The following is a 26,941-nucleotide window of genomic DNA, read 5'->3' as shown; positions in this document are numbered from 1 at the left end:
AGATCCTGATGGATCCTATCAGGAAACAGGGAGACCCTAGATAAGCAAGATTTGAGTGATGGCAAGAAAGCAACCACAGATATCCCAGACTCCTCTAAGCTGGCTCCTACTCGGTGTACACGGAGCTGGGGCCTGAGGCCCTTAGCATCCAACGTGCCATTCCTTTTTGGTCACTCATTTGAATGGCACTTCTTGGAAATGGAGGCAGGTTCTTTTTTGACTGCGCGCAGGGCAGATAAGAAGCCAAGCGAGACACATGGGAGTTGGCTGCCCTGAGCATGTTTCAGAAGTGGTCAGATCCCCACAGAGCGAATGAGAAGTAGAAGAGTGAGAGTCTTGGGGGGGCCTGTGGTGAGGCCGCCTTCCCTCAAAGAGAGCAGATCTCTTGGTCAGCAGTTCTTGGGGCGGCCGTGGCAGTTTTGATTGGGGAGTAAGGGTCATTCCTAAGGAGGCAGAATCCTCAGTGCCCTCGAGCCGAAGGCGGTATGTTCTAGATGCCCTCAGGTACAGGCCCCTGTGACCCCACCCTCCCCTGCCAGGGGCACATTCACCCCGGAGAGGAATGCAAAAGGATATGGTGTCTGTTTTAGCCACCCGATTCAGTCGGCAGTGTGGACATTCCATACCTACGCACTTGGAGAGGGCCGCGGTGCAAGGATTCGTGGTGGTGGAGCTGTTCCTTCCCATGGAGGATGAGGTTGCCTCTTTCCCGGCAGCGAGCCGGTGGGGGTGGGAAGGGAGATAATGCTGCCCAGCAGAGCGGGAGGCCGCCTGGATTCTCCGAATCCTCCCATGGAACTGCCGGTGGCCTGAGAAGCCTGAATTGTGGGTTAGTTCGTGGCTGTCCTGCTCCGTATAAAAGGTGGATGAGCCTTGGTATCCAGTGAGGTTTTGCAGTCAGTCCTTACTGAAGTCAAGCCAAGTTGGCCCGAGGGAAAGCAAAGCTGCAGGAAACATGGACCTCTCTTACACCTTCTTGAAAATGCAAGTCATGTTGCCTAGGAAATACTTCTCTCCCCTGGTGTGCCGCACACGCCAGCACTGCAGCCATGGAAGAGACAGCCGGAGTTATTCCAAGAAAGCTCTGGAAGCTTGACAATAAGAGGAAGTGTCATTTCTCCCCTGCGTCAAGGCTGGGGTTCTGGGAGTGCACAGGGCCGAGAGGAAACCGTGCTCAGCTCTGGGAGGTGAGTCCGTGCCGGGCTCCTGCACACGCTGGCTGGTGTCCTGGCCGGGCTGGGTGAGGGCACGCATGGGGCCGTGTGCAGAGACTCCCAGTGCCTGATGCGGTGTGATGAGTGAGAGGGTGCCAGTTGGCTGGAAGGATGTAGGTAAACAAGAGCAAATATCTACAGCGGTGTGCAGCCTGCCCGAGCTCCGAAGCTGGCTGCTGGACTTGGCTGGCAGCCTCTCAGCGGACTGGCTCCGGAGCAGAGGGGAATCCGCAGGACGGATCACAGAAGGTGCCTCCCCCTGCTAGTTAGGAGGACACTTTTAAAGCATTTCCTTCTCACATGACCAGGTGGCGTGGTGAGGGTGAACTGCTTGCTCGAATGGTGGGTAAAGGTGTGACCGTGGACGCAGCGATGGAGGAAGCTGGGGGTGAGACGCCCAGGAGCCCTGAGCCGTCCTTCCTGGCGACCCTGGGTGACCCACAGGTCACCCTGGTGTCCGTCCACAAGCGGTGGTCCTTCAGGAGGAACTCTGGGGCCAGGGGCTCCACCAGGCCAGTGACTTCGGAGGAGGAAGGAGAGTTTTCCCAGAAGGTTTTGAATGGAACACGGGGAATCCGTTCCAATCAGGTCAGTGCAGTTGCAGAAGGGCTAAAAAGTGGAGGGGGACTTGGACCGGGCTTACAGATGGAGGCTTCTCCCAGGTCCAGTGAGCAGAGCAGTGAGGGATCAGGGAAGCCGGTCTCGGGGAGGGAGCTGGAGGCGAGGTGGATCTCCAGAGACAAAAGTCCATCATGGTAACTCCCGGCTTTGGTTGCTTATTTTAATTAGGATATTTTGTAAGCCCCCGTGGAGCAAAAGTTTTCCAAAAGGCAACTCAGACAAAAATGGATTTTCCCCTCTTCTTATTTTTTTTTTAAATGTGTACCTTATTTTGTTAATGTCCACATTTCGACTAAAGAAATATTTTGAGCAGGTTGCTGCAAAACGAAGCTGCTTTTCTTAAGCAAATGGAAGTTTTGTTAACCCAAAGGTCAGGTCATGTTCAAAAGTAGGGCAGTGTAACGTTTTGTAAAAATGGTGCCTTCCCGTAGCTTTTCCAGGTGGGACTGCTGGTTTGTGTGGGGTTTTTTTAGTGACGAAGGCAGATAGACAAAAATACTAGTTAGATACAAAGGAAAGTTTTCATGAGTCTCTTGCTCTTTAAGAGCTATTTTTGTTTCTTCTGGTTTTTATTGTTTACAAAGTCCCAAAGCTAAAGGAAATTTTGTGAAAAGAGGTTTTTGAAATGTACTCTGCAAAAGATTTACACCTGTTGAAGGAGATTTATGAAACATATTTATGCAGTGTATGGTCAGCTTTTATATTGTTTAGCTGAGTGTCTAAGAGAGCAAAATATTAAATTTGGAGGGGGGGGAAACGCCTATTTCTTTAAAATGTTCAGACGACTGCTTTACAAAATCCAGCCTGTGTCTATTTGAAGGTGAAATATTCTAATTTTTAATGGCTAATACTGATCTCGTGTGACTAGGGGAGCAACCTGAACCTGGCTGGGGGAGCCCTTTGGAAAGGAGGGTCCATGTAGAGGCCGGGGTAGAGGCTGTGGTCCTGAGGGTCTGGTGCAGATCTGTGCTCTTCCGGTGCCGGGCTGGGGGTTGTGGCAGGTGAGTCTCGGTCTCCTCCAGCTTCACATTCCCCACTGCAAAATGGAATAAATAAGTCCCACCTCCTGGGATTGTGAAAGCACTTTGTGGAGTACTATAGAAACACAACACGGTATTGTTTCTGCCAGAATTAACAATATTCAGTAGAATTCCCAACTCAAGATGTGTTTGGTGCTCTCTGAATGCCTGGTAGAACTGTATCAGCCAGTTAATCTGTCTGAGCAGAGTTCCAACTATTTCTTTCTAAAGCTCTGATTGTAAAAGTAACATGTGCTCATTATGGGGCACTGGGGAATCAAGAAAAGTATTAGGAAGAAAATGTAAGCAACCATATGCCCCAGCCATATATATGTACATGTATCTGTTTATTTACAGATATAGGAGCAGGTGGTACATGGTATTATACACCTTATATTTTATACTTAATGTTTTGTGAACATACACCCACACACATGTGATATATGTACATCTCTATGTCATCAGGTTTAATTGCAGTCCCACTTTTAAAATTAGGATTATTTTTAGAAAGAATTTAAATGAGTTACTCTCAAATGGGGGAAATTTGTAGTAACTGGTTTAGGATGATAAGAACCAAGCTAAAAGTCATTTACTCATTTACATGAGTACTTGTTTATTGCCAACAATGTGTTGACCCAAAATCTGTGATAAATCAAACTTTGGATCTACTTGAGAGTTAAGTTATTTCATACTTGGTATGTCTTTTTGATGTTAGCCATTCTAACAGGCCTGAGGTGATACCTGGTTGTGCTTTGATTTGCATATCTCTGGTGATTAGCAGTGCTGAGCCCCTTCACATGTACCTGTTGGCCATCTGTATGTTTTCTTCAGAGAAGTGTCTATTCGTTTCTTCTTCCCATTTTTTAATCGTGTGTGTGTGTGTGTGTGTATAAATATAAATATATGTGTGTATATATATATACACACACACGTATTTACATATTGCTGTTGAGTTGTAGGAATTCTTTATGTATTTTGGATATTAACCCCTTATCAGATTTGTGGTTTGCAAATATTTTTTCCCATTCCATGGGTTGGCTTTTCATTTTGTTGATGGTTTCTTTTGCTGTGCAGAAACTGTAGTTTGATGTGGTCCCACTTGTTTATTTTTGATTTTGTTGCTTGTGCTGTGTCATATCCAAAAAATCATTGCCAGGACCCACGTCAAGGAGCTTTTCCCCCTGTGTTTTCTTCTAGAGTTGTATGGTTTTCGGTCTTCTATTTAAGTCTTTAATCCATTAGGGTTAATTTTCGTGAATAGTACAAGATACGGGTCCATTTTCATTCTTTTCCATGTGACTATCCAATTTCTCCAGCACCATTTATTTATTTATTTTTAAAGATTTTATTTATTTATTTATTTATTTGAGAGAGAGAATGAGAGAGAGAGAGAGAGAGAGCACATGAGAGGGGGGAGAGTCAAAGGGAGAAGCAGACTCCCCGCCGAGCAGGGAGTCCGATGCGGGACTCGATCCTGGGACTCCAGGATCATGACCCGAGCCGAAGGCAGTCGCTTAACCAACTGAGCCACCCAGGCGCCCCCTCTCCGGCACCATTTATTGAAGAGACTATCTTTTTTCTCCATTGAGTATTGGCTCTTTTGTCAAAATTACTTGACCATACACTATTTTTTTAAAACGTTTATCAACCACCTCCATTTCATTTTCTGAGGATTATTTTTAGTATCTAGTTCCTATTGTGCGTTACAGGGTAGTATACGCCATAAACACGTGTTTATACCTAAGTCTTTCAAAGGAATATATTTGTTTTATGTTGAGCTGATCATACCTATAATTCTAGGCAAAAACTTACCTTCGTTAGGCAGTATAGGATACAGTTGTGTGTGATAAAACACATGCTGTGTTATTTCACCAAATCTGACTGCCATATGGAATTTATCAATAATAATAATTAGCAAAAATAATCCCAAGTTCCTTGACTTCTGTCATAACAGTTATCTGAATTACCAGCGTTGGTGTGACATTTCTTCCAGCCTGTGGTACTCTTGCACATATTTAATGTAAGGTCTTTTACATCATGATCTTATAATTCTGGCAAATGACATAAGGGAATGGTGACCTTATGATTGTGACTTACACTGTTTCATTCAAATGTAAAAACATATTTGAAGATACTGACAGTTGCTTGATAGTGACAGGCCTGTTGTATAAAATTTCTTTGATGGGAGGGGCTTAACATACAGGATTATCAGAGAAGATTCTGAAGCAGAAAAAATGCTGTTGGTTTGATAAAAGTCTGATGGAATAGTTGTTGCGATAGACATAAGTTAAAAGCCACGAAATTCTCTGAAACGGTTAATAGTAAAGCTGTTTGGAACGAGATTGCAAACAAGTTTTCTGAGGTAATAACTGTGAAGTGCTTCTTGGAGAGGTCTTAGAGTTTGTAAATTTCTAAATTTTATTTTGCCGTGTGTAGAAAACAACATGCCTTGTGTGTATATACTGAGACTGGTTAATTTAACTTTATTCACTTTTTATCCCAAGCAAATAATGGATTTACTGCATCCAGTTTCTCAGGAAGAGTTCATACTTTTCCTTGCTGTGGTCAAGAGAAGGAAACAGGCAATGCATTTGTTCAGAATTTCCCAGAAAGTACACAGTCAACACCAGAGCTGGGGTGGCCTCGGAGGGCAGAGATTGGGCGTCGCACACGCAGCCGAGGCCCATAGTTGGCCTTCATCAGTGTTTGAGTTAATGCCTGAGTTTTGGTTAGTTTGTTTTTTTCAGTAGATAAAATTTAAATAAGAGTGGCTGGAAGCGCTTTCTGGACCTTGGTGAAACATCATGAAAAAAACTGTTTGAAGGGGTTGGAGTGGCGGTTGGGGGGATATGTACACTAGTTTTAATGATTAGTTTTCCTTCTCAGTTAAATGGTGGAAATAGTTAAGTTCCCTGCTTACCTCCTTGGGCCACTTTTGAGGACCAAATGAGTCATGTTTGCCTTCCTAGTCATTCATTTTCAAACATTTTTGATGTTAGCTTTTTAAATCCTTTTAGGTTTCAGGCCTTCCTGAAAAACTGTAGGGTGGGCTTTCTTACTACCCTATTTTACCCGCAGCTAAGAAAACTGAGGCTGGGGTTTGCTCTGACATGGCTGGAATTCATACCCAAGACTGTCAGACATATGCTCAGTAAATTCACAGCAAGTAAGTAAGGACAGATATTTAAACAAATACGGGAAAATAGTTTTAGAGTATAAAGCCATGCACAAATATACCATCAGGGCATCACTGCTGTTGTCTTTATCACAACGACTAATACTGTTGTTGATGTGTGGTTTAACATGATATTCTTTGCCTTAGATAAACTGAAAAAACACATTTGTTTTCTGGTATAAAAGTGACACTTGTTTGTTTTTTTAATTTAAATGTTCATAACTGGAAAACATACAGATAGTCTCACCCGTAGGTAATCTCAATTTTATGTATTAATACATGAGTAAATACTCCTGTAAATGTGTATACATACAGGTTTAACAATGAGATATGGACCCTTCCTCAGGGGTTTTAGAGACTGGTGCCCATCTGCCTGGAGTGTTTCATGTGGGATCTTTTCTTGAGTCAAACAGTCTCTTCTGACCCTCCCTCCCTTATGAACCTCTGATATCCAGAGATTTCTCAGATAAGAATAGGGCCTGTCTGGGGCGCCTTGGTGGCTCAGTCGTTAAGCGTCTGCCTTCGGCTCAGGTCATGATCCCAGGGTCCTGGGATCGAGCCCCGCATTGGGCTCTCTGCTCGGCAGGAAGCCTGCTTCTCCCTCTCCCACTCCCCCTGCTTGTGTTCCCTCTCTTGCTGTGTCTCTGTCAAATGAATAAATAAAATCTTTAAAAAAAAAAAAAAGAAAGAATAGGGGCTCGCAGTGACTCATTCACACTGTATTCAGGAGGATATAGAAGGTTCCAGAACCACTGCCACCTCTTCTTGTGTCCTGCCTCGTAAATGTTGTTGCCTTGAATGTATTTGCAGTTAGAAATATTGGCGAAACCAGAGTGAGTACTGATATTCTGAAGTCCCAGAGACAGCTAGAGGTGACCTACTAAGGTTTGAAGGAAGGTTAGGCTCAGACTCAGTCAAGCCGCCGGGCTCAGTGTTCCTGGCTGCTCCTCAGCTTCCTTACTGTGCTCACTCCCTTAGCTGTTAGCTTCTTTGTTACGTGGCAAGTAAGATGTGGCTCTTTTTCTGTGTTTTCCGCGTTTTGCTTTTTTGCGTTTTGCTTTTCCCGCATTGTAGTCTCTTCCTGTAATTAGCATGGCTAAAAGGAAAATGTAAACTTAAACATTGTTTTTTAAAAAAAGAGCCTGCTGGACTTTTGAGCTGAATTTAAATCCCAGCTGTTATTTAAATTGATTTGTGACCTTTGATGAGTCTGAGACTGTTTCAACAGTAAAATGGTGATAAGAATACTTATTTGTAGAATTATCTTGAGCATTAGGGATATAAAATGCCAGCCTCATAAAATAACACTGAGAATCATTAACTGTTTGCTCTTCCTGGATCTGCGTACATATGAAAACAGCAGGACGTCTCTGTTTTTTGAATTCCATTAAAGTTCAGGTGCCCAGAGTTGTATGGGGCGCAAGTTAGACACTGGAAGGGTTATGTGCTTATAGAACATTTCTGCCTCTTGAATTGTTAAGGGTATTACACAGCCTTCGAAGTGAAAGAAGTCTCAAGGGTAAGTTGGGCCAGGGGTATCCTTAAGGAAGTTGGGGATCCCAGTGGAGCGAAGAGATCTCAAAAGTGGCTAGTGTGTCCTTGCATCATGCATGTGGTAGGTTGCTTTTGGATTTGTGGTCACAGACATTTTGTACAAGGCATGTCATTTCTGGGCTTTTCAGTTTCGGTCTGGCTCTGAAACCTTTCGTCCAAACATGGCACCCCATTTCCAGTTTCTTCTTTATACCAGACTGACCTATCTGCAGATCTTATTTTCCTTTCTTAGCTCCACCTTAGTGAATCAACCCTTTATATCCCTTTACCCATCTTTTCTTTTATAAGCCCTGGACTCACAGCAGATTCCATGTGGCCTGAGTATGTAAAGAGTAGCAAAGAATTGAAATTCATGTTTGGATTCCCCTCTGTGGAAATCCCCCCTCTTCCTGTGTTGCCAGTCCCTTCTGATCCAGATGCCCACCATACTAATAGTTTGTTAAAAATTAAAACCTAGCAGAAGTTCTTCCCCAACATGTTGGGCTTGCCAAAGAAGTCCCAGACATCTGTCCTCAAGAAGTATATAGTTTAGTGAGGATTAGGCAGCACTGGGGTTCCCTAAGGTTTTCCCTGGACACGGTTTGTTCCCTGGACCCCCTCTCCACTGTCCATGATTGCTTGATGAGCCCTTAAACCTCAACGTGTTTGTTTGTTTGTTTTTCGAATTCATTAGAGTTTCCCCCCCAAAGATCCTCTTAATTGAAGAATGGAATTAAAAGCACACATACACGCCGTGTGTGTACACTTAAAAGCTATTCAGATACCCAGCAACTGTTACGAGGTTGCTTCTAAACCAACAGAAACTCTAGTGTTTCATAAAGTTGTGTTACGTGCAAAAAAGCTTTATCTTTCGTAACTACTTGTCTTTAGAAACCTGCCTGTCTAGAAGAGGGACCTCTGAGTATTGTTTGCTACAAACAAGTAGCTTCCAACGCTTCTGCAAACCTTTTTGGCAGGAGCATAGAATCCATAATCCTGGGATTAAGAGCTAGCATTGTGGTTTGGGGCTTGGGGAGTTTTAGCTAGACCTACCTAGGACCAAACAAAATAAGTTGGATAGTAAATCATTAGGGGTTTGTTTTTCCAACAGACGAGGTGATTGAGGGTTATGTTTCGTTTTAAGGAGGCGATTCTGTTTATTAAGACATATTAAAGTGAGCATCCTTGAATATCTTAGTTTTTCTTTCATCTTTTTCAGTTAAACAAGTATTTAATACCAGTCACAATCCAGTCATTGTTCTAGATCTTTATACTCGTGTTGTTTTAATTTTTAAACTAATTATTTTTTAGAATTTGGTAATGCATGTACATTATACATTAGGTTATACACTGAAAAGTAACTCTTCCTTCAGCCCCTTCTTGCCTCAGCCCTGGATCCTCCTCAAACTCTGTACCAGTTTCTTACGTATTCTCCCAGAGATAGTCCATGCATATGCAACCAGCTACGTGTATAATATTCTTTTTCTCACAAATAGTGCTGGCAAGCTATGATAGGCTTACTTTGGTGGCCCTCCCAGTGAACTACGCGTCCTTGTATTTAAGCCCTTCTGTAATTCCCTCCCATATTGGCTGTGCTTGGCCATGTGACTGGCTTTGGCCAATGGTGAGTTAGTGAGTGTGATGCAAGTAGAGGCTTGGTAAGTGCTTGCACTTTGGGACTTGTTCTCTGGGAATGCTCACTATTGTGACACTGCTGCTCAGAACCCAGAAACCAGCAGCTGTGAGGTACCCAACCCAGCCATGTGGCGAGGCTTCACGGAGGAGAACTGAGGTCCCTGCACGTGGCAGCCAGACAGTAGCCAGCCTCAACTGGCCAGCCATGTGAGGGACAGACCATCTTCTTGGAAGTAGAACCTCCAGCCCCATTGACGCCACTCCAGAGGATGCTCTGAGGAGCAGAGACCAGCTTTCCCTGCTGAGCCCTGCCCACATTGAAACAATGTGAGCTGTCATTCTGAGGTACCAGATTTGGTTTGTCTTGCAGCAAAAGATAATAGAAACTGTATTCACTATGTATTCTGTGACCTGCTTTTTTTCACTGAATGATATATTTGATAATCCACCTATTTCAGTATATACAGCGTTACCTCATTCCTTTTTTAAGAGCTGGATACTATTCCTTTGAATAGCTGTGTAGTAATTGAATTAATCAACCTCTTATTGATGGCTATTTAATGTTTCCAGTTCTTTGCAGTTTTTAATATCTTCGCTGCATGCTTGCTTTTATACATGAACAAATATATTTATTGAGTAAATTCTTAGAGATGGAGTTGCTGGGTCAAAGAATATTTGGCTTTGTCATTTTCATATGCATTGCCAAGTTGCCCTCATGAGAGGTTACCCCCCAACCAGCTCTAAGGCATGAGCGGACGGTGCTGGCCCCAGCAGTACCATAATGCTGTTGAAATGTCACATTTCTGCTTGCTATTGTTTTTGCATATATTGAAAAGGCATTTGCATTTCCTTTTTGATGGACTGCCTTTTTTCTGTTGGATTGTTGGCCTTTTTCTTCTCAGAAGGAGCTCTTTGTATTTTAAGGAAATTAGCTCTTGCTTAATCCGAAGCAGATCCTTTCTCCCCCTTCGTTTCTCATTTATCTTTTTCCTTGGTTAGAGCAGTGTTTTCTGCTAATTGTGGTTAGATTTATCAGTCTTCTATAGCTTTTGGATTTTCCTGTTTTTCTGTTTCTTTTTTCATATTTAGACTTACTCCTGCCTGAGATTATAATGGGTATTTTCCTGTGTTTTCTTATTGTATTATTACTGTTTTGCTTTTTACATCTTCATCTCTGAGCTACCTGAAATATCTCTTGATAAATAGGTTTCAAATTCTTTTTTCCCAGTTGTCCATTAAAACTGTTGTGCCATGTCATCCTTATATACTGCATTTCCATATTTATACCACAGGTAATCTCAGTATATTTATTTAATGCAATAAACTCTTGAGTTGCTATCCCATAAATTATTTTCTCTTTTCTCTACTATTTAGGAAATACTGTCGTGAATATTTTTTAAAAACAACTCTTTATAATTATTAATCCCAGACTAGTTTAGGATTTCTTTTGTGGATGTACAAATGAACATTTATAGTCTGCTTTGAAAATTATTTAAACTTCCATTTTGTTAAGCTGCTCAAAAGCTGAAGTTGGAAAGATAGGTGTTTTATGCACAGGGATACAGAGATCAATCCATGTAATTGAGATCCATCTGGGGATATAGGTAAGATTGTGAAGGCACAGAGTGACATGCTTTTTGATCATGTACCATACAGAAAGGCCTGTTCCTGAATTTGAGAAGCATGTAATAGTACTGGTATAAAAACCGTATCTAATCAGGAGTGTGAGAAGGCTGGGACCCTGCGAAAAAAAGAAGATTTGGTTTTGCTAATGGAATGGCTGAAGCCAGGTCATTATGGGAAGAAAGAAGTCAGGAAATTATGCTTGTGTTACGGTACATTAAGGAAATGTGTCCATTTAATTCAGGGAAGCCCTTGTGATTTATAGGTAATGACTATAACTGTCCCAGGCCCCCAAGGGGACAGTGTCACTCAGTGGAGGCAGAACTGAGAAGTTCCTCCAGCCTTCCCCCTCCTGCCCCTCTAGGTCCAGCCACTCGTGTTCATTTCCCCTGGCTCACGGAGCATACTTCCAGACCTTTTATCACAGGCCTGTGGTCTGACCCCACAGGGCCTGGGAGGTCTGCATTTGGAACACGTGCCCTGTGGTTGTTAAATTTAACCCCTGCTAAGAGAATGAGATGGACACCCCTGGAAAGAGAGACAGAATTAAGGTGCTGCCCAATCTACATATGTGTGTTGCAGCAGGATCCAAGCTCTGCAGGGAGATTTCAGGGATCAGCCCCAGGTGGGCCTGCCACGCTCGTTCTGTGCACGTGAGTGGTATCACGCTCTCTTCATTCCCTAGAGAAACCTGCACGTCTTCTAGGTAAGAAAACACATCTTGCCAAGGTGGACAGTTGATGTCTAGGTTCAGAGTCACGGAACGTTCGAGCTAAAAGAAACCCATCGAACCATTTCATTTGGTCAGTCATGTTTTTACAGCTTTCTTTCCCTGCATTTTATGATCTTAAACTCTCGGGCTGGTTTGACACCCATGGCATTGTTTTCCATTTTCTCAGCGCCAGACAAGCTGGGATATTTCAGCAAATATTTAGTTTCAAGGATAAAAAAAAAAATATGTTCTTTCTTTTCCCTTTAGATCCTGTCTAAACTTTCTCTGCCCGCTCGTGCCGGGGAGCCAGCAATGAAGCAGAGTTTCGCCTTCGACAATGTTGGCTATGAAGGCGGCCTGGATGGCGTGTGCCCCCCTCAGACGACCAGCAGCACCATCAGCATTTCGGGCATGACTTGCCAGTCGTGTGTAAAGTCTATCGAGGGCAGGATTTCCAGCTTGAAAGGCATCGTGAGCATTAAGGTTTCCCTGGAACAAGGCAGCGCGACCGTGAAGTACGTGCCGTCCATCCTGAGCCTGCCGCAGATTTGCCGGCACATTGAGGACATGGGCTTTGAGGCCAGCATCGCAGAAGGAAAGGCCGCCTCCTGGCCTTCAAGGTCCTCGCCTGGCCTGGAGGCCGTGGTCAAGCTCCGGGTGGAGGGCATGACCTGCCAGTCCTGCGTCAGCTCCATTGAAGGCAGGCTTGGGAAACTGCAAGGGGTAGTGAGGGTCCGAGTGTCCCTCGGCACCCAGGAAGCAGTCATTACCTACCAGCCTTATCTCATCCAGCCCCAGGACCTCAGGGACCATGTCAACGACATGGGCTTTGAAGCTGTCATCAAGAACAGAGTAGCGCCCGTAAGCCTGGGACCCATTGATATTGGGCGGTTACAGAGGACCGACCCAAAGACACCTTCGGCTTCTGATAACCAGAATCTCAATAATTCTGAGCCCTCGGGGCACCACGGGAGCCACGTGGTCACCCTGCAACTGAGAGTAGATGGAATGCACTGTAAGTCTTGTGTCCTGAATATTGAAGAAAACATAGGCCCACTCCCCGGGGTTCAAAATATTCAAGTGTCCTTGGAGAACAGAATCGCCCAAGTACAGTACGACCCTTCTCGTATCACTGCAGACGCCCTGCAGAGGGCCATTGAAGCTCTTCCACCTGGGGACTTTAAAGTCTCTCTTCCTGATGGAGCAGCAGGGGGTGGGGCAGGTAGCAGGGCTTCCGACTGGGCGGCCCCCGCCCCCGCCCCGAGAACCCAGGAGCCGGGCGTGTGCAGTACCGTGGTGCTCGCCATCGCTGGAATGACCTCTGCGTCCTGTGTCCAGTCCATCGAAGGCCTGGTCTCCCAGAGGGAAGGGGTGCAGCAAGTATCAGTCTCTCTGGCTGACGGGACCGGAGTGGTGCTCTATGATCCCTCTGTAATTCACCCGGAAGAACTCCGAGCTGCTGTTGAAGAAATGGGGTTTGAGACTTCAGTCCTTTCTGGTATGTAGTTGACCCATGTGAAGCGCACCCTGGGGTCTCCTCCTTTCCTTGTGCTTACGACATAGTGCCTGCAGGGTGGGGTGGGGGGGCCACACTTGCTGCTCACTTGTCAGCAGGGGCGACCAAATTCTGCAGCTTGTGTCAGGGTAGAAGAGAGAGAATTTTCTGGTGTGCAGATTTCGCCTCTCGTGTAGCTGGGACTAAGATGTTAAGTTCTTCGTTTTTTTCTGAAGAGAACTCCGATTCTGTGTTCTTTTTAAAAAAGAGTTCTGTGTGAACACCGGGACCTTCTCTCTCCAAAGGAGCCATCATCATATTCTGAGATTTCTCTGCTGAACAGAACAGTAAAAACAGAACCTTAGTCTCGCCAGCTGGAGCCCATTCCGTGGAAAGCGGGAATTAAGGAGGCGATGCAGTGATGGTCGCCCCTGCCCTCCTGCTGGCTGTGGGAAGAAGTGCGCCTTTCTGCCGTGTGCCGGGACCTGTGCGCGGTGGGCTCTCCCGAGAGCCTCTGTAATAGTGTGGCAGGAGCCAGTGAGGGCAGGGGACGGGGACAGGACGCTGGAGGCAGCTCGGGGTGCCGGGGGAGCCGAGAGCAGTGGCCTGAGTGTGAGGACTCAGGAGGAGGGGAGACAGGCCGGACAGCAGGTGGGCCACTCCGAATGGGCTGCACGTCCAGCTGAGGCTGGACTTTACTGTGGAGGTGAGGGGTGTCAGCGGTGGGTTTTAATCGAGAGGCAGCGCAGGTGAGCTCACACTTGAGCAGGCCTGTCGGTGTCGGTGCAGTGTGGATTGAGGCACAGAGACCGCACAGAGGCGGGATGAGAGCCGATTTGGGGCTGGAGAGCAAGAGATGGATTAGGACGACATCCAGGAGGTTGCAGCCAGCAAGCTTGGTCCAGGTGAGGGGTGTGATGGGACGGGCCGTGGAGGAAAGGGAGAGCCTGCGGCCAGCCTGAGCTGCGTAGATGCTGGACGACAGCAGAGTATTGGGTTGAATTCCGGGAGAGCGGGGCTGGAAATGCAGATTTGGGTGGTGGGAGCCGTGGGAGATGACAGAAGGCCAGGGAAAGTGAGTGTGACCCGGGATGGGCAGAGGGAAGAACGTGATGGCACTGGTGTGGAAGGAAGGGTGTCTAGAGAAGGAGATTTTCACAGACGAGGATGGCACCCTGGAAGGAAAGGAAGCTGTTCCAAGGAGGGGGCTTACGGGGTCTCAGGCTCCATGTAACTAGGAGGAAGAGGCTCGGGCGAGGGGGTGGCCAGCTGCATGGTTGGGGGGGTGGGCTCAGCCCTCCAGGAGCTCAGCCGAGGAGGGATGGAGAAGGTGATAGATACATAGGGGGTTTGCAGAGAGGCCGAAGATGAGGAGGGAGGGCCGGACACGCGAGGGACAACTGTGTGGGCAGCAGTGTTTCCACGGCTTCGCTCCCAGGACACAGGCCCTGTGCGGCCATGTGAGCTGCAGGCCGGGCCCGGCCGGTAGAGTCCCGTCAGTCTGCACTGCAGCCAGCCCGGCTCCAAGAAGGGCTTGTGGGCAAAGCCCCGTAGCCGCGCTCAGGGCCCGCTGGACTTGGGTTTCCCACGTCCACTTCGCGGTGGCCGCCAAGATAAAGTGTGTCTCCTTGAAAAGTTCGCTCTGTCTTGGTGCTGCCCTGCACACACACCCTTAAAGGGAGTGGATAGGTCATGTGCAGTGACTTGGCCCCGTTCTGTACTTTGTCTTTTGTACCAAGTTTCAGGAAGGAGTTTTTAAACAAAAATCAATAAGGAGAACACAATGGAACAGTAAATCCTGTACTTAAAAGGTAGGAAATGTAATACAGAGTCATTATCTCCTGTATTTGTATGAGGTTGCAAGTCTTCCAACAGTAGAATCGGGTTGTTGGCAGTAAGAAGAAATTTGCATTGAATTGCATAATCCAGAATAATTGGATTTGACTAAGTAAGTGTAGAAAGAAAAGAGCAGTGCTTTTTATTGGCCAGAATTATGAGAATTATGTGTTTAGCCCAAGAGGTATTCAGTGTACTAGATTTAGCAAATAAAGGTATAGGACACCTAGTTGGATTTGAATTTCAGATAAGCAGTGAATACTGTTTCAGTTTAAGTGTGTCCCATGCAGTATTTGGGACATACTTATTAATATAAGTATATATAAATTATAAAAAATATATAAATTATAAAATAACTTAAGAAGTTATTTGTTGTTTATCTGAAATTCAAATTTGGCTGGGCATTTTGTATTTCACCTGGCCGTCTTTAAAATTTAGGATAAACCATAGTGTGCTGGTGACTATCTTCATAGCCACTTAAATGCTAAAAAGGCATTATTTATATTTGATTGGTCATTCTGGAACAATCAGGAAGAGGAGCTCCTTGAACACAGTCTTCGAACCATGTTGTTTCTCCTTGGACTCAGCAGCACCCAGTGCATAGGAGGTGTTTGTGGGGGGAGTGAAAGAGAAAGAAGAGGCTGTGACAGGTGGGCTCATGGGGTAGCTCAGTGGCAGGGTTGAATCCGGGGAACTACTCAGAGATGGTAGAGAGAGCTGAATCACCAACCACACAGGGAATGGGCAGGAAACCAAGAGATGACTGAGAGCAGAACCTGGTGCCCCAGCAGGAGGGTCCGAGGGAAGAGGGCGCCACGAGAGCCCGGGGGCTGAGGTTGCCTGGTACTAGCTGGCGGCCCTGGAGCTACTTAGAGGCTGTGGCCAGGACCTGGGCTCCCAGTAGATAGAAGGGAAACGCTTCAGGCTTTCCCTCTTTCTGTCCTATCGTTTCCCACTGGTTACCTCCCCCGTGCCAAATTTAATCAGAAGCCAGTTAGCAAGGGAACCTGGGAAAAGTGGTTTTGCAGGGTCAGCCCCCTTGACAATAGAGCAGGGAGAGAAAAGGGAACGGTCTGAGAGCACATGGGCAAGTGGCAGGCGTTGAATTTCAGCCAGCTTACTGGGCAGCTGAAAATACCTTTAGACCTGGTTTGTGTCTAGAAATGAGCTCTGCGTGTGTGCTCTGGTTTGCATGGTAAGTACTTTTTGAATGAATAAATGAACAGATGAACGGCTTTATGAATATACCGTGAGGGAAAGTCCTCTGTTACGTGTAACGTGTTCCCTCACCCTTTCAGTGGGCAGTGTCCCTCTTGGGGCACTGTTCCCTCATCCCAGCGTGTGTTGCGGGGCTTCTGGGTCCCAGGCGCTGTGCTGGCTGCCGTGAGTGCTCAGAGACGGTCCCGGACCTGCCCACATGTGGTTCACACTCTAACACGGAAGCACATCAGAGACCCATCATCCAAGGCAGGTTGGAATAAATGTGACAAGGAAAGCGTAGGTAGAGCGCTCTTGAGATTCAGAAGAGGAGAAGTCCAGTGTCTGGACTTGATGATAGAGGTGACTTTGGAGCTGGGCTTGGGTCAGACTTCAGGGTCTCAGCAGGCAGAAAAGGGCAGGACTGCACCAGACAAGATGGAGGAGACCCCAACACAGGCCCTGGGCGGGAGTCCTCCCGCTCTGTCTTGGGAGCAGTCTGGCTTGGGTGGAACTTGAGTATAAGTAATGGGAGATAAGGTCAGAAAGGCCAGCACCCTGCTGCAAGCCACCATCCTGTGTGTCCTGGATCCTGGAAGAGGCTCGGAAATAGTCTCCCTGCTTCTTGCCTTTCAGCCTTACAGTCTGTTTACTACCCAGCATTCACAGCGTTCCTGTTACTCTGTTGAGACTCCGAAACCTTCCCATCTGTGTTGTGAGAGGGAGTCCTTAGGGTGATCTAGAAACCCCCTCCCTGACTCCCTACCTTTCTAACCCCTTCCCAATCCTCATAGCAGGCCTCAGGGTCTTGTACTTGCGGTCTCCCGGGTCTAGAGTATGCTTCCCCCAATATCCACATGGTGCATTTCATTTCATATATACTCTTCTGGACTTTTCCCAAAGCATATATAATTTATATTTAGAAATGCATAGATACATTGTATTTGGTAGATTGCATTATATATGGTGGTTTTGTAATCTCTTTCACCCTGCATCATAACATGCTTATAGGTCCATCCATATGTCTGCATCACCATGTTCAGCGGCTGCATAGCGTTCTGTTGTATGGATGCACCATAACTCAGTCAGTTTCCGATTGGATTGTTCTCATCTACTTTGTGTGCATATGATTGTAAATAATACTGATGGCGATCTTTGAGGCTACATTTTATGCACATACTTAGTTATTTCCTTATGGTAAATACCTGAAAGCATTAATTATTGGGTCACAGAATATAAACTTTATTTCATCCTATTACAAATACTTATTGGGCCTCTACTAAGTGCCAGGCAGTTAGAGGTACTGTTTTGATAATATTGTCAAGTAGACTTCCAGAAAGCCAAGTCAATTTACATGCCCACCCATAGTCTTAGCGTAGATGGATAAAGAAAAAGGACTTGTTTGGGTTTTGTTAGTTTATTTCAGCTTTCTTTAACAATCTCCAGAAGCTCCGAATTTAGGTGAGTTAAATTCCAGTGTGGGGAGGGCGCCTGGGTGACTCAGTTGGTTGAGCAACTGCCTTCGGCTCAGGTCATGATCCTGGAGTCCCGGGATCGAGTCCCGCATCGGGCTCCCTGCTCAGCGGGGAGTCTGCTTCTCCCCCTGACCCTTCCCCTCTCATGCTCTCTGTCTCCCATTCTCTCTCTCAGATAAATAAATAAATAAATAAATAAATCTTAAAAAAAAAAAAATTCCAGTGTGGGACAATGGCAATGTGTAAGTTGTAGGTTAGTAAGGGAGTACAGAATTCTCTGTAATAGTACAAATATTAAAATTGTTGACCACAATATTTGGATAGAAAGGCAGGTGAATCCAGGAAACAGGTGATGGACTGGGAAAATAGGGAGGGGTTGAACAGGTGCAGGAGGGTTGAACAGGTGCAGGGGGGTTGGACAGGTACGGTGCAGATGGATGCGTGCAGGAGATAGAATGTTGAGAGGTTGTGGCCACAAAACAGCTTTTGTGAATTTGAGATCCAAAGGGCAGAGTCATTTTGAATAATGACCAGGTCCAGGAGAGTATACCTGTGCTGGTGGGTGAGCTGTGGTCCCTGCATCAAGAAGGGAGAGAGGTCCTGTGAGGCCAGAGTGGTGGAGGGTTTTCACTGAAGGTGCTGAAAGGGTCAGTCAACTGGACCCTTAGAATGAGTAGAAGTAGCTTTTAAGCCACCTTTCAGAAAACGAGCAAAACATCCCAGGATGTGAGATTTATTTAGAAAAACTTGAAAGTCACGGCCTATTCTCAGTACACGTTAATGCCAAGTTCTGTCTTCTGCAGCTTGGATTTTCAAATAATGAGAGTTCATTGTTAAATGATATAATTATCTTTTGTATATCCTCTTTTTTTTTTTCTTTTGTATATACTCTTAAAAGTACTTTCTGTCATCAAAATTGTGTGACTTTCTGGAGTGATGGAAACGTCCTAGATCTTGATCTGGGTGATTAGTTACGGATGTAGGTATGTATGTGGTGGGCAGAAAAATGGCCCCTGACGATGTCTGCACTCTCATCCCCAGAACTCCTTGGGGGGGGGTGGGGAGGATGATATTTTCAGTTTATGGAGCTGGATATCCAAATGGAAAGAAATTAACCTTAAGTCTCACCTCTTAACTTACACAAAGTTAATTTGCAGTATGTCATAGGCCTAATATGGAAGTTTATGGAAGTAACAGCTCCTAGAAGGAAACTGTATGAATATATTTTTAGTGTTTAGGCAGACAGATCTGCTACTGGAGCACAAAACATACTAACCATTAAAGCTAGTTTAGTTGGTTGGTAAGTTGGGCCTCGTTACCATTCAGGACTTGTTCTGTCAGAAGAGCCACCACGAGCTGAGGGTGCGGGTACAGAACACAGCCCGGAACAGGTATGGGCAGTGCAGGCACCTGACAAGGACTCGTGTCCAGAGCACATCCAGGACACAGGCAAACAATAGGGAAAGGCAGACAACTCAGTAAAGGGGTTTGGGGTCCCCTGGATTCTTTGGGGGGGAACAGACCTCTGCTAAGGAAATGTGATACTTAAAGGTACAGATCCTAGGGGTGAAGAGACCTGGTTTAGAAGCTAGCTTCATTACTTACTACCTGAGGGGTTTGGGGCACATTTTTAAATTTCTTTAACCCATTTCTCTATCTGTACAAGATATTGTACAGCTATTTTAAAGGAGGTCATCCATGTGCTTAGTGGAGGGCCTGGTGAGTTCTTGTTGTCATCGTCTAATTAGAGCACTCATCCAGCTGGAACATTCCATTCTTGAGTATTGGCATCTTTTCCTATGTCTGTGATTGTGTGCCTCTGTCTCTGGTGGGAGGGGGGTAGTGATGGAAACCAACCCCCATGGAGCTTCTTCAGGAGCTTTCATTTGCTTCCGTCAGGCTTGAACCTCCTGTTCTAAAAAAAGTTATTCTTCTAATCTGAATGATTTCTTATGTTTTATTCTAGAAAACTGTTACAGCAACCATGTTGGAAACCACAGTGCGGGGAATTCCTCAGCGCACCCCACAGCTGGCGTACCTGTGTCTGTGCAGGAAGAGGCTCCCCATGCTGGGGGGCTCCCTAAAAACCACAGCCCTGGCTCCTCGTCCAAGTCCCCGCAAGGCTCTACCACAGCAGCACCTCAGAAGTGCTTTTTACAGATCACAGGCATGACCTGTGCATCCTGTGTGTCCAACATAGAGAGAAACCTGCAGAAAGAAGCAGGTAAGGGGGGGCGCCTGGGTGGCTCAGTCGTTAAGTGTCTGCCTTCAGCTCAGGTCATGATCTCAGGGTCCTGGAATCGAGCCCCGCATCGGGCTCCCTGCTCGGCGGGAAGCCTGCTTCTCCCTCTCCCACTCCACCTGCTTGCGTTCCCTCTCGCGCTGTCTCTCTCTGTCAAATAAATAAATAAAATCTTAAAAATAAAAAAAGAAGCAGGTAAGAGGCCTGTCCCCACATTAGACTTGGGGAGGCTGTGCCCATGTTAGGCTGGGGAGGCTGCGTGTGCAGGCTGTCAGACGCTGCGGGCAGCAGGATGAGCATCGTGCTCTCCCTTCACAGTCCCCACTGACTCAGTTTATCAGCAGCCCTGATCATCTGGCAGCAAGTTCGTTGTATGATAGCAGAGAAGTCTGTCTGATGTTCTTGGGCGCTTGGCATTGTGTTCTTTTGGAAGTGTTTAGCTTGTTTAAGATAGAATAGAATGTATCTCTGAGTGAGTTAGTGATGGGAAGTGCAATGTAAAGGTCCTGGTACATTCCGTGAGTAGCTTTCTCAGTTAGCTTGTCCCAGTGGTCCTCTCTGTTTTCCCCTCCAGCCCCAGCCATCGGCCTCGCACTGTCACATGAGTACATAGCCTGCAGTTTGTGGAGAAGTGGCAGTTTTGAACATCCCATCCTTTGCTCCTGTAAATCACAGAGTGTTGTAGAAGGGCCACAGTGTTGTCCTCTAAACTGCATTTCCAATACTGTCTCTTAAACCTGAAAGTGCAGCAATAACCCCGTCCTAGTGTTTTGTTTGGAAAATATCTTAACCCTGACTCCAGCAGAGTCACTTTCTCTCTCTCCATGTATCTCTCTGCTCAGACTCCTTGGCCTTCACAGTCAGCCCTAAAGTAGGGTGACACGTTTCCAGCCTCTGGTTCCCTATGCTGTGTGTGTCCTGGAGCTCTAGAACGACTGTTTGCAAATTGAGGCGTGCTTGTCATCCATGGGCTGGCTGCTCATAAAATATCCTATATCTCATGGTGCCTGTGCTTCTTTTCCTGACTTGACTCCCCATTTTTATCCATCATGGCATCCTTTCTAAAGCACATGTCTTTCTTTTATGTGAATGAGTCGTGTTTCCCCCTCAAGCTCACACAGTAGTGTTAGCAAGGTATAGATCTCACTGGACTTACAGTAGCGTTATGTCCCAATAAACCCATCATACGCTGAAAATATCCTAAGTCGAAAATACATTTAATCCACCTAACCTAGGGCACATCATAGCTTGGCCGAACCGACCTGACGCAGGTCAGAATGTGTGTCGGTTGTTCCCACAGCTGATGGGAGCCGAGGCGCTCAGCCGCTGCCCGGCATGTCCAGAGAAGGCTGTACAGCCTGGCGCTAGCCCCAGGAAAGGTCCAAATCCACAGTTTGAAGTGCGGTTTCTGCTGAACGTGGATCACCTTTGCACCATCACAGAGTCGAAAAGTTGTAAGCCAGACTGTTACATGTCGGAGATGGTCTGCAGCCTGGGATTTCTCTTCCACTTCTGAAAGGGCTTAGAGAGAGAAAAAGAGGAAGGAAAAGTACCTTTGAAAGAATTTTTTTTCTGTGTGAAAAGTGTCTGAAGAAAAAAGTCCACCACTGATGGAACAGTAGTTGCGAGCTGCAGACTGTATCCCTTGCGGTGAGGTGTGTGTGCCCTCGGCACCCTCGGCATCTTCTGGAGCCCGACTCCGTAACGCCCGGCCAGCAGCACAGACCCTGTGTGGGAGCGGGGTGCATCTGCAGAACCCCAGACCCACTCCAGACCGACTGAACCAGAATCTGGAGTTTAACAGGGTCCTCAGGTGGTTCGTGTGCCCATCAAAATGTGAGAAGCATTGTTCTAGAACACTGGTTCTCACACTTGGCTGGTGCATTAAAGTCACCTGGCACCCACCCTGAGGGCTTCTGATTTAACTGGTTTGAGTTTAGGGCCGGGCCTGGTGATCGCCAAGTGATCCTAGTGTGCAGTCAGGTTTGAGGACTCCTCTTCTAGAGGCTTCTGGGGCAGATGTGTTTCTTTGTTATAGGTTATGTTGACTTTGTCATCTCAGAGGCCTTGCCTGGAGTGTTATAACTGTGGCCCGATGGTTCCAGGTATTCTCTCGGTGCTGGTTGCCCTGATGGCCGGGAAGGCAGAGGTTAAGTATAACCCAGAAGTCATCCAGCCGCTGGAGATAGCTCAGCTCATCCGGGACTTGGGCTTTGAGGCGGCGGTAATGGAAGGCTACACAGGCTCAGATGGCGACCTCGAGCTGATCGTAAGTGCGGCCAGCGGCTGGGCAGGAGCTGGGGGCGGGAGCTGGGGCCACAGGGCTGCAGGCCTCCAACGGGGGCCAGGAAACCTCTCCCGTTTTACACATATCCTGTGTGTTGCTGGGGTTTTGTTTGTTGTGTTTTCCCTCGAAGCCAACGACGACGACCTCTTCATTTTGTGAGGGCATGTCGGGCCTGTCGCAGTCATAGGGCTGCACCCCACTGGGTGCAGCCACGGTGTGAGGAGGAGGGGGAGGTGAGTGGTGGGAGTGTGGGAAGAAGAGGCATTTAAATGGCAGCTGTCCAGAGCTTGGCTTTGAGGGCGCTGAACCTGAACACATTCCGGAAAGCCCAGAGGCATCTCGAGGCCAGAGGGGGTGAGTCAGCGTGGTAGACAGGGCCACTGGCGCTATTTCCCAGCCCGCTGCAGGCATAGGGGCGCCTGGGAGCCAAGTGGCGGCCAGTGTCCCGTAGCACCCACCCTGCGCTGGCGGCCAAGGCTGGATGCCAGGGTGGTAGGGGAGGTTATTGTTTGCTGTCTGTCCATGTCACCGGCTGTACATGACGGCACAGCATTGCAACACTAGGTCCTAGACTCGCATTTCCACTGCGCTGTATTCACAAGCACTTCTGCATAAAGCCCTTTTTGTGTAAACCAAGGGAGGCTTAGGACAAGGAATTGAGTGAATGCCGTTGTACCGAGGACGAAGAGTCTTAACTCCCTTAACCGTGTTTAGTCACTGCCATTATGGTAAGTAAATGTTTGAGTACTAAGGACGCGAGTGGCACTTTGAGCTCTTGATAAGGGGCATTCTTTGTCGAGCAAACCCTTTGCTCTGGATGGGCCTCCCGGTGTGTGGTCAGGCGAAGTGTTCTGCTCTCCGGCTTCCAGCCCGCAGCACCCCTGAGGCCGGAGCGCGGCCCCCGCTGCAGACCCCAGCCCCGATGGGGATGCCTCTGCCAGCTCAGACCACTGTGGAAAATCTAGATCAGGAATAGTATTGGGAAAGGTGAAAACATTGTTTTTTGAATACACATTTTAATCTTTATTTTGCCAATAAGAGAAAAAGATAATAAAGAAATGGGTAAGACAAATGCATAACTAAATTATTACTTCGTTATACGTATATGTATTTGTCTATAGGTCCAAATGACAAAACAATTTATTCATTGAGTTAATGGGTTTAATTGTGTTGAGAAAAGATAACTTATATATGAAAGATGTATGACATGGTTTTTTTGGGTTTTTTTCTTTTTTTTTTTTAAAGATTTTATTTATTTATCTGAGACAGAGAGAATGAGAGAGACAGAGAGCACATGAGAGGGGGGAGGGTCAGAGGGAGAAGCAGACTCCCTGCTGAGCAAGGAGCCCGATGAGGGACTCAATCCCGGGACTCCAGGATCATGACCTGAGCCGAAGGCAGTCGCTTAACCGACTGAGCCACCCAGGCGCCCCAATATGACATGGTTTTTGAACTTAATTTATGCAGGTGTGGGATCCCGGTTATGAATAGTTCCTAAAATATATTCTATTTGAATTTTAATCTCCACAAGATATTCTTGCACAGAATTGAACATACAGAGTATCGATGACATACTAAGCAACTGCAGAACTTTGAACAAAGCAGAGCTAGAATTGTGAAGAGGTTTTATCAGAGTCATATTCATTGTCTGGGTTCCAATTTTATTAGAGCTGCCTAAAGTATTTTAAATGTTCCAGATTTTTAAGTGTCAGGTTAATATTTGCAAATTACAACACTCTTGCGATGTAATGCTTGTTAAAACCTAAAGGAATTGAATTACAATAGCTACAGTAATATATAATATATTCTTTTTTTTTAATTTAAATTCAATTAACATATAGTGTATCATTAGTTTCAGTGGTAGAGTTCAGTGATTCATCAGTCTTATATAACACCCCGTGCTCGTTAAGTCACGAGCCCTCCTGAATGTCCATCACCCAGTTACCCCATCCCCCACCCCTACTCCCTCCCCTCCAGCCACCCTCAGTTTGTTTCCTATGATTAAGAGTCTCTTATGGTTTGTCTCCCTCTCTGATTTCATCTTGTTTTATTTTTCCCTCTCTTCCCCTATGATCCTCTTTTGTTTCTTAAAAAATTCCACATGAGTGAAATCATGTGATAATTGTCTTTCTCTGACTGACTTATTTCACTTAGCGTAATACACTCTAGTTCCACCCACATCATTGCAAATGGCAAGATTTCATTTTTTTTTGATGGCTGAGTAATAATCCATTGTGTATATATATATATATATATATATATATATATATACCACATCTTCTTTATCCATTCATCTGTCAGTGGACATCTGGGCTCTTTCCGTAGTTTGGCTATTGTGGACATTGCTGCTATAAACATTGGGGTGCACGTACCCCTTCAGATCACTACATTTGTATCTTTGGGGCAAATACCTAGTAGTGCAATTGCTGGGTTGTATGGTAGCTCTATTTTCAACTTTGAGGAACCTCCATACTGTTTTCCAGAGTGGTTGCACCAGCTTGCATTCCCACCAACAGTGTAGGAGGGTTCCCCTTTCTCCGCATCCTCGCCAACATCTGTCATTTCCTGACTTGTTAATTTTAGCCATTCTGACTGGTGTGAGGTAGTATCTCATTGAGGTTTTGATTTGGATTTCCCTGATGCCGAGTGATGTTGAGCATTTTATCATGTGTCTGTTGGCCATTTGTATGTCTTCTTTGGAGAAATGTCTCTTCATGTCTTCTGCCTATTTCGTGATTGGACTGTTTACCCTTTGGGTGTTGAGTTTGATAAGTTCTTTATAGATTTTGGATACTAACCTTTTATTTGATATGTCATTTGCAAATCTCTTCTCCCATTCTATTGGTTGTCTTTTGGTTTTGTTGACTTGTTTCCTTTGCTGTGCAAAAACTTTTTATCTCGATGAGGTCCCAATAGTTCATTTTTGCCCTTGCTTCCCTTGCCTTTGTTGATGTGTCTAGGCAGAAATTGCTGCAGCCGAGGTCAAAGAGGTTGCTGCCTGTGTTCTCCTCAAGGATTTTGATGGATTCTTGTCTCACATTTAGGTCTTTCATCCATTTGGAGTCTATTTTTGTGTATGGTGTAAGGAAATGGTCCAGTTTCAATCTTCTGCATGTGGCTGTCCAATTTTCTCAACACCATTTGTTGAAGAGACTGTCTTTTTTCCATTGGATATTTTTTCCTGCTTTTTCGAAGATTAGTTGACCATAGAGTTGAGGGTCCATTTCTGGGCTCTCTGTTCTGTTCCATTGATCTATGTGTCTGTTTTTGTGCCAGTACCATACTGTCTTGATGATTACAGCTTTGTAATAGAGCTTGAAGCCTGGAATTGTGATTTTCTTTTTCAGCATTTCTTTGGCTATTCGGGGTCTTTTCTGGTTCCATACAAATTTTAGGATTATTTGTTCCAGCTCTGTGAAAAAAGTGGATGGTATTTTGTTAGGGATTGCATTGAATGCATAGATTGCTCTGGATAACATAGACGTTTTAACAATATTTGTTCTTCCAATCCATGAGCATGGAATGTTTCTCCATTTTTTTGTGTCTTCCTCAATTTCTTTCATAAGTGTTCTATAGTTTTCTGAGTACAGATCCTTTGCCTCTTTGGTTAGGTTTATTCCTAGGTTTCTTACAGGTTTTGGTGTAATTGTAAATGGGATTGATTCCTTAATTTCTCTTTCTTCTCTATCATTGTTAGTGTATAGAAATGCAACTGATTTCTGTGTGTTGATTTTATATCCTGCCACTTTACTGAATTCCTATATGAGTGCTAGCAGTTTTGGGGTGGAGTCTTTTGGGTTTTCCACATAAAGTATGTCATCTGCAAGGAGTGAGAGTTTGATTTCTTTGCTGATTCAGATGCCTTTTATTTCTTTTTGTTGTCTGATTGCTGAGGCGAGGACTTCTAGTACCATGTTGCACAACAGTGGTGAGAGTGGGCATCCCTGCCGTGTTCCTGACCTTAGGGGAAAGCTCTCAGTTCGGTGAAAACATTCATTGAACAATGTTCGAAGCAGTCTCAATAGTTGTATCATCATCATCACACGTTCAGACACTGTCTGTAGACGTTTTATGTCTGTATTTAATGAGCGTTCTGGGAAATGTTGACCACTGATGCTCAAAAGAGTGACTTGTCTGGCTTGCCTAACACATATTACAGGGATGGCATGTCTCATTTCAGACTCCCTTTCTCACATCCATATGCACAGCGTGGCAGAAGTGACAAAACAGAGAGGGTAGGGTGGCTTACGAAAGCTCCTCACTGTCAGAGCTGGAAGTCAGTGTTGGTTTGTCGCCATCTGCTTTGTGACTGGCTACGTCTCTCGTCCCTGAGTTGGGGAAGAACCACTGTTTACCTGCCCTCAGCCCCTGGGGGAGCGTCCCGGAGGAAAATCTTGCACATGGGGTCGGTCTGGAGGTGGGAGTCCAGAGCCTTGGGAACGATGCCGTGGAAGGAGGAAGGGCTCGTGGCTGCCTGTTGACCCCGCTCCCTGTGTGCCTTCGAAGGGATCCTCTCAATCCCAAGTGAGTAGTATTTTTGTCATCCTGTGCGGCAGATCACGGGGATGACCTGCGCATCCTGTGTTCACAACATAGAGTCCAAACTCACAAGGACAAACGGCATCACCTACGCGTCTGTGGCCCTTGCCACCAGCAAAGCCCACGTGAAGTTCGATCCTGAAATTATCGGTGCACGGGATATTGTCCGAATTATCGAGGTAAGTCATTCGTTAAAAAACATTATACAAACTAATGTAACGTGTCTCAACTCTACTTCAATTTAAAAAATATGCCCCCTTTTTAAAAAACAGTGATCTATAATCATTGTGGAAAAATGAGAAAATATAGCTAGCCAAAAAATTAAAAAGAAAAGAAAA

General features: G+C 45.8%; 1 protein-coding gene across 3 annotated transcripts in view; it reads left to right on the top strand.

Annotated features, from left to right (window-relative positions):
• Nucleotides 1-26,941, top strand: part of ATP7B (ATPase copper transporting beta) — a 72,405-nt gene that overhangs the window by 18,815 nt on the left and 26,649 nt on the right. For 2 of the 3 annotated variants that reach the window (XM_035003466.1, XM_035003465.1), the window contains 4 exons: nt 11,800-13,030; nt 19,502-19,759; nt 21,883-22,046; nt 26,621-26,782. In XM_035003466.1, coding sequence (XP_034859357.1) covers nt 11,845-13,030; nt 19,502-19,759; nt 21,883-22,046; nt 26,621-26,782 — 1,770 coding nt within the window. In that variant the 5' untranslated portion in view covers nt 11,800-11,844. Of the gene's footprint in view, nt 1-903; nt 1,188-11,799; nt 13,031-19,501; nt 19,760-21,882; nt 22,047-26,620; nt 26,783-26,941 lie in introns of those variants that run through there. The other variant, XM_035003464.1, reaches the window with a different exon arrangement.

Source organism: Mirounga leonina, unplaced genomic scaffold (genome assembly GCF_011800145.1).
Source record: "Mirounga leonina isolate KUSES-001 unplaced genomic scaffold, KU_Mleo_1.0 Mir_127, whole genome shotgun sequence".
In the NCBI taxonomy this organism is placed as follows: Eukaryota; Metazoa; Chordata; class Mammalia; order Carnivora; family Phocidae; genus Mirounga; species Mirounga leonina.
The sequence above is the reverse complement of the archived record's forward strand: the minus strand, read 5'-3'. Positions and strand labels throughout refer to the sequence as shown.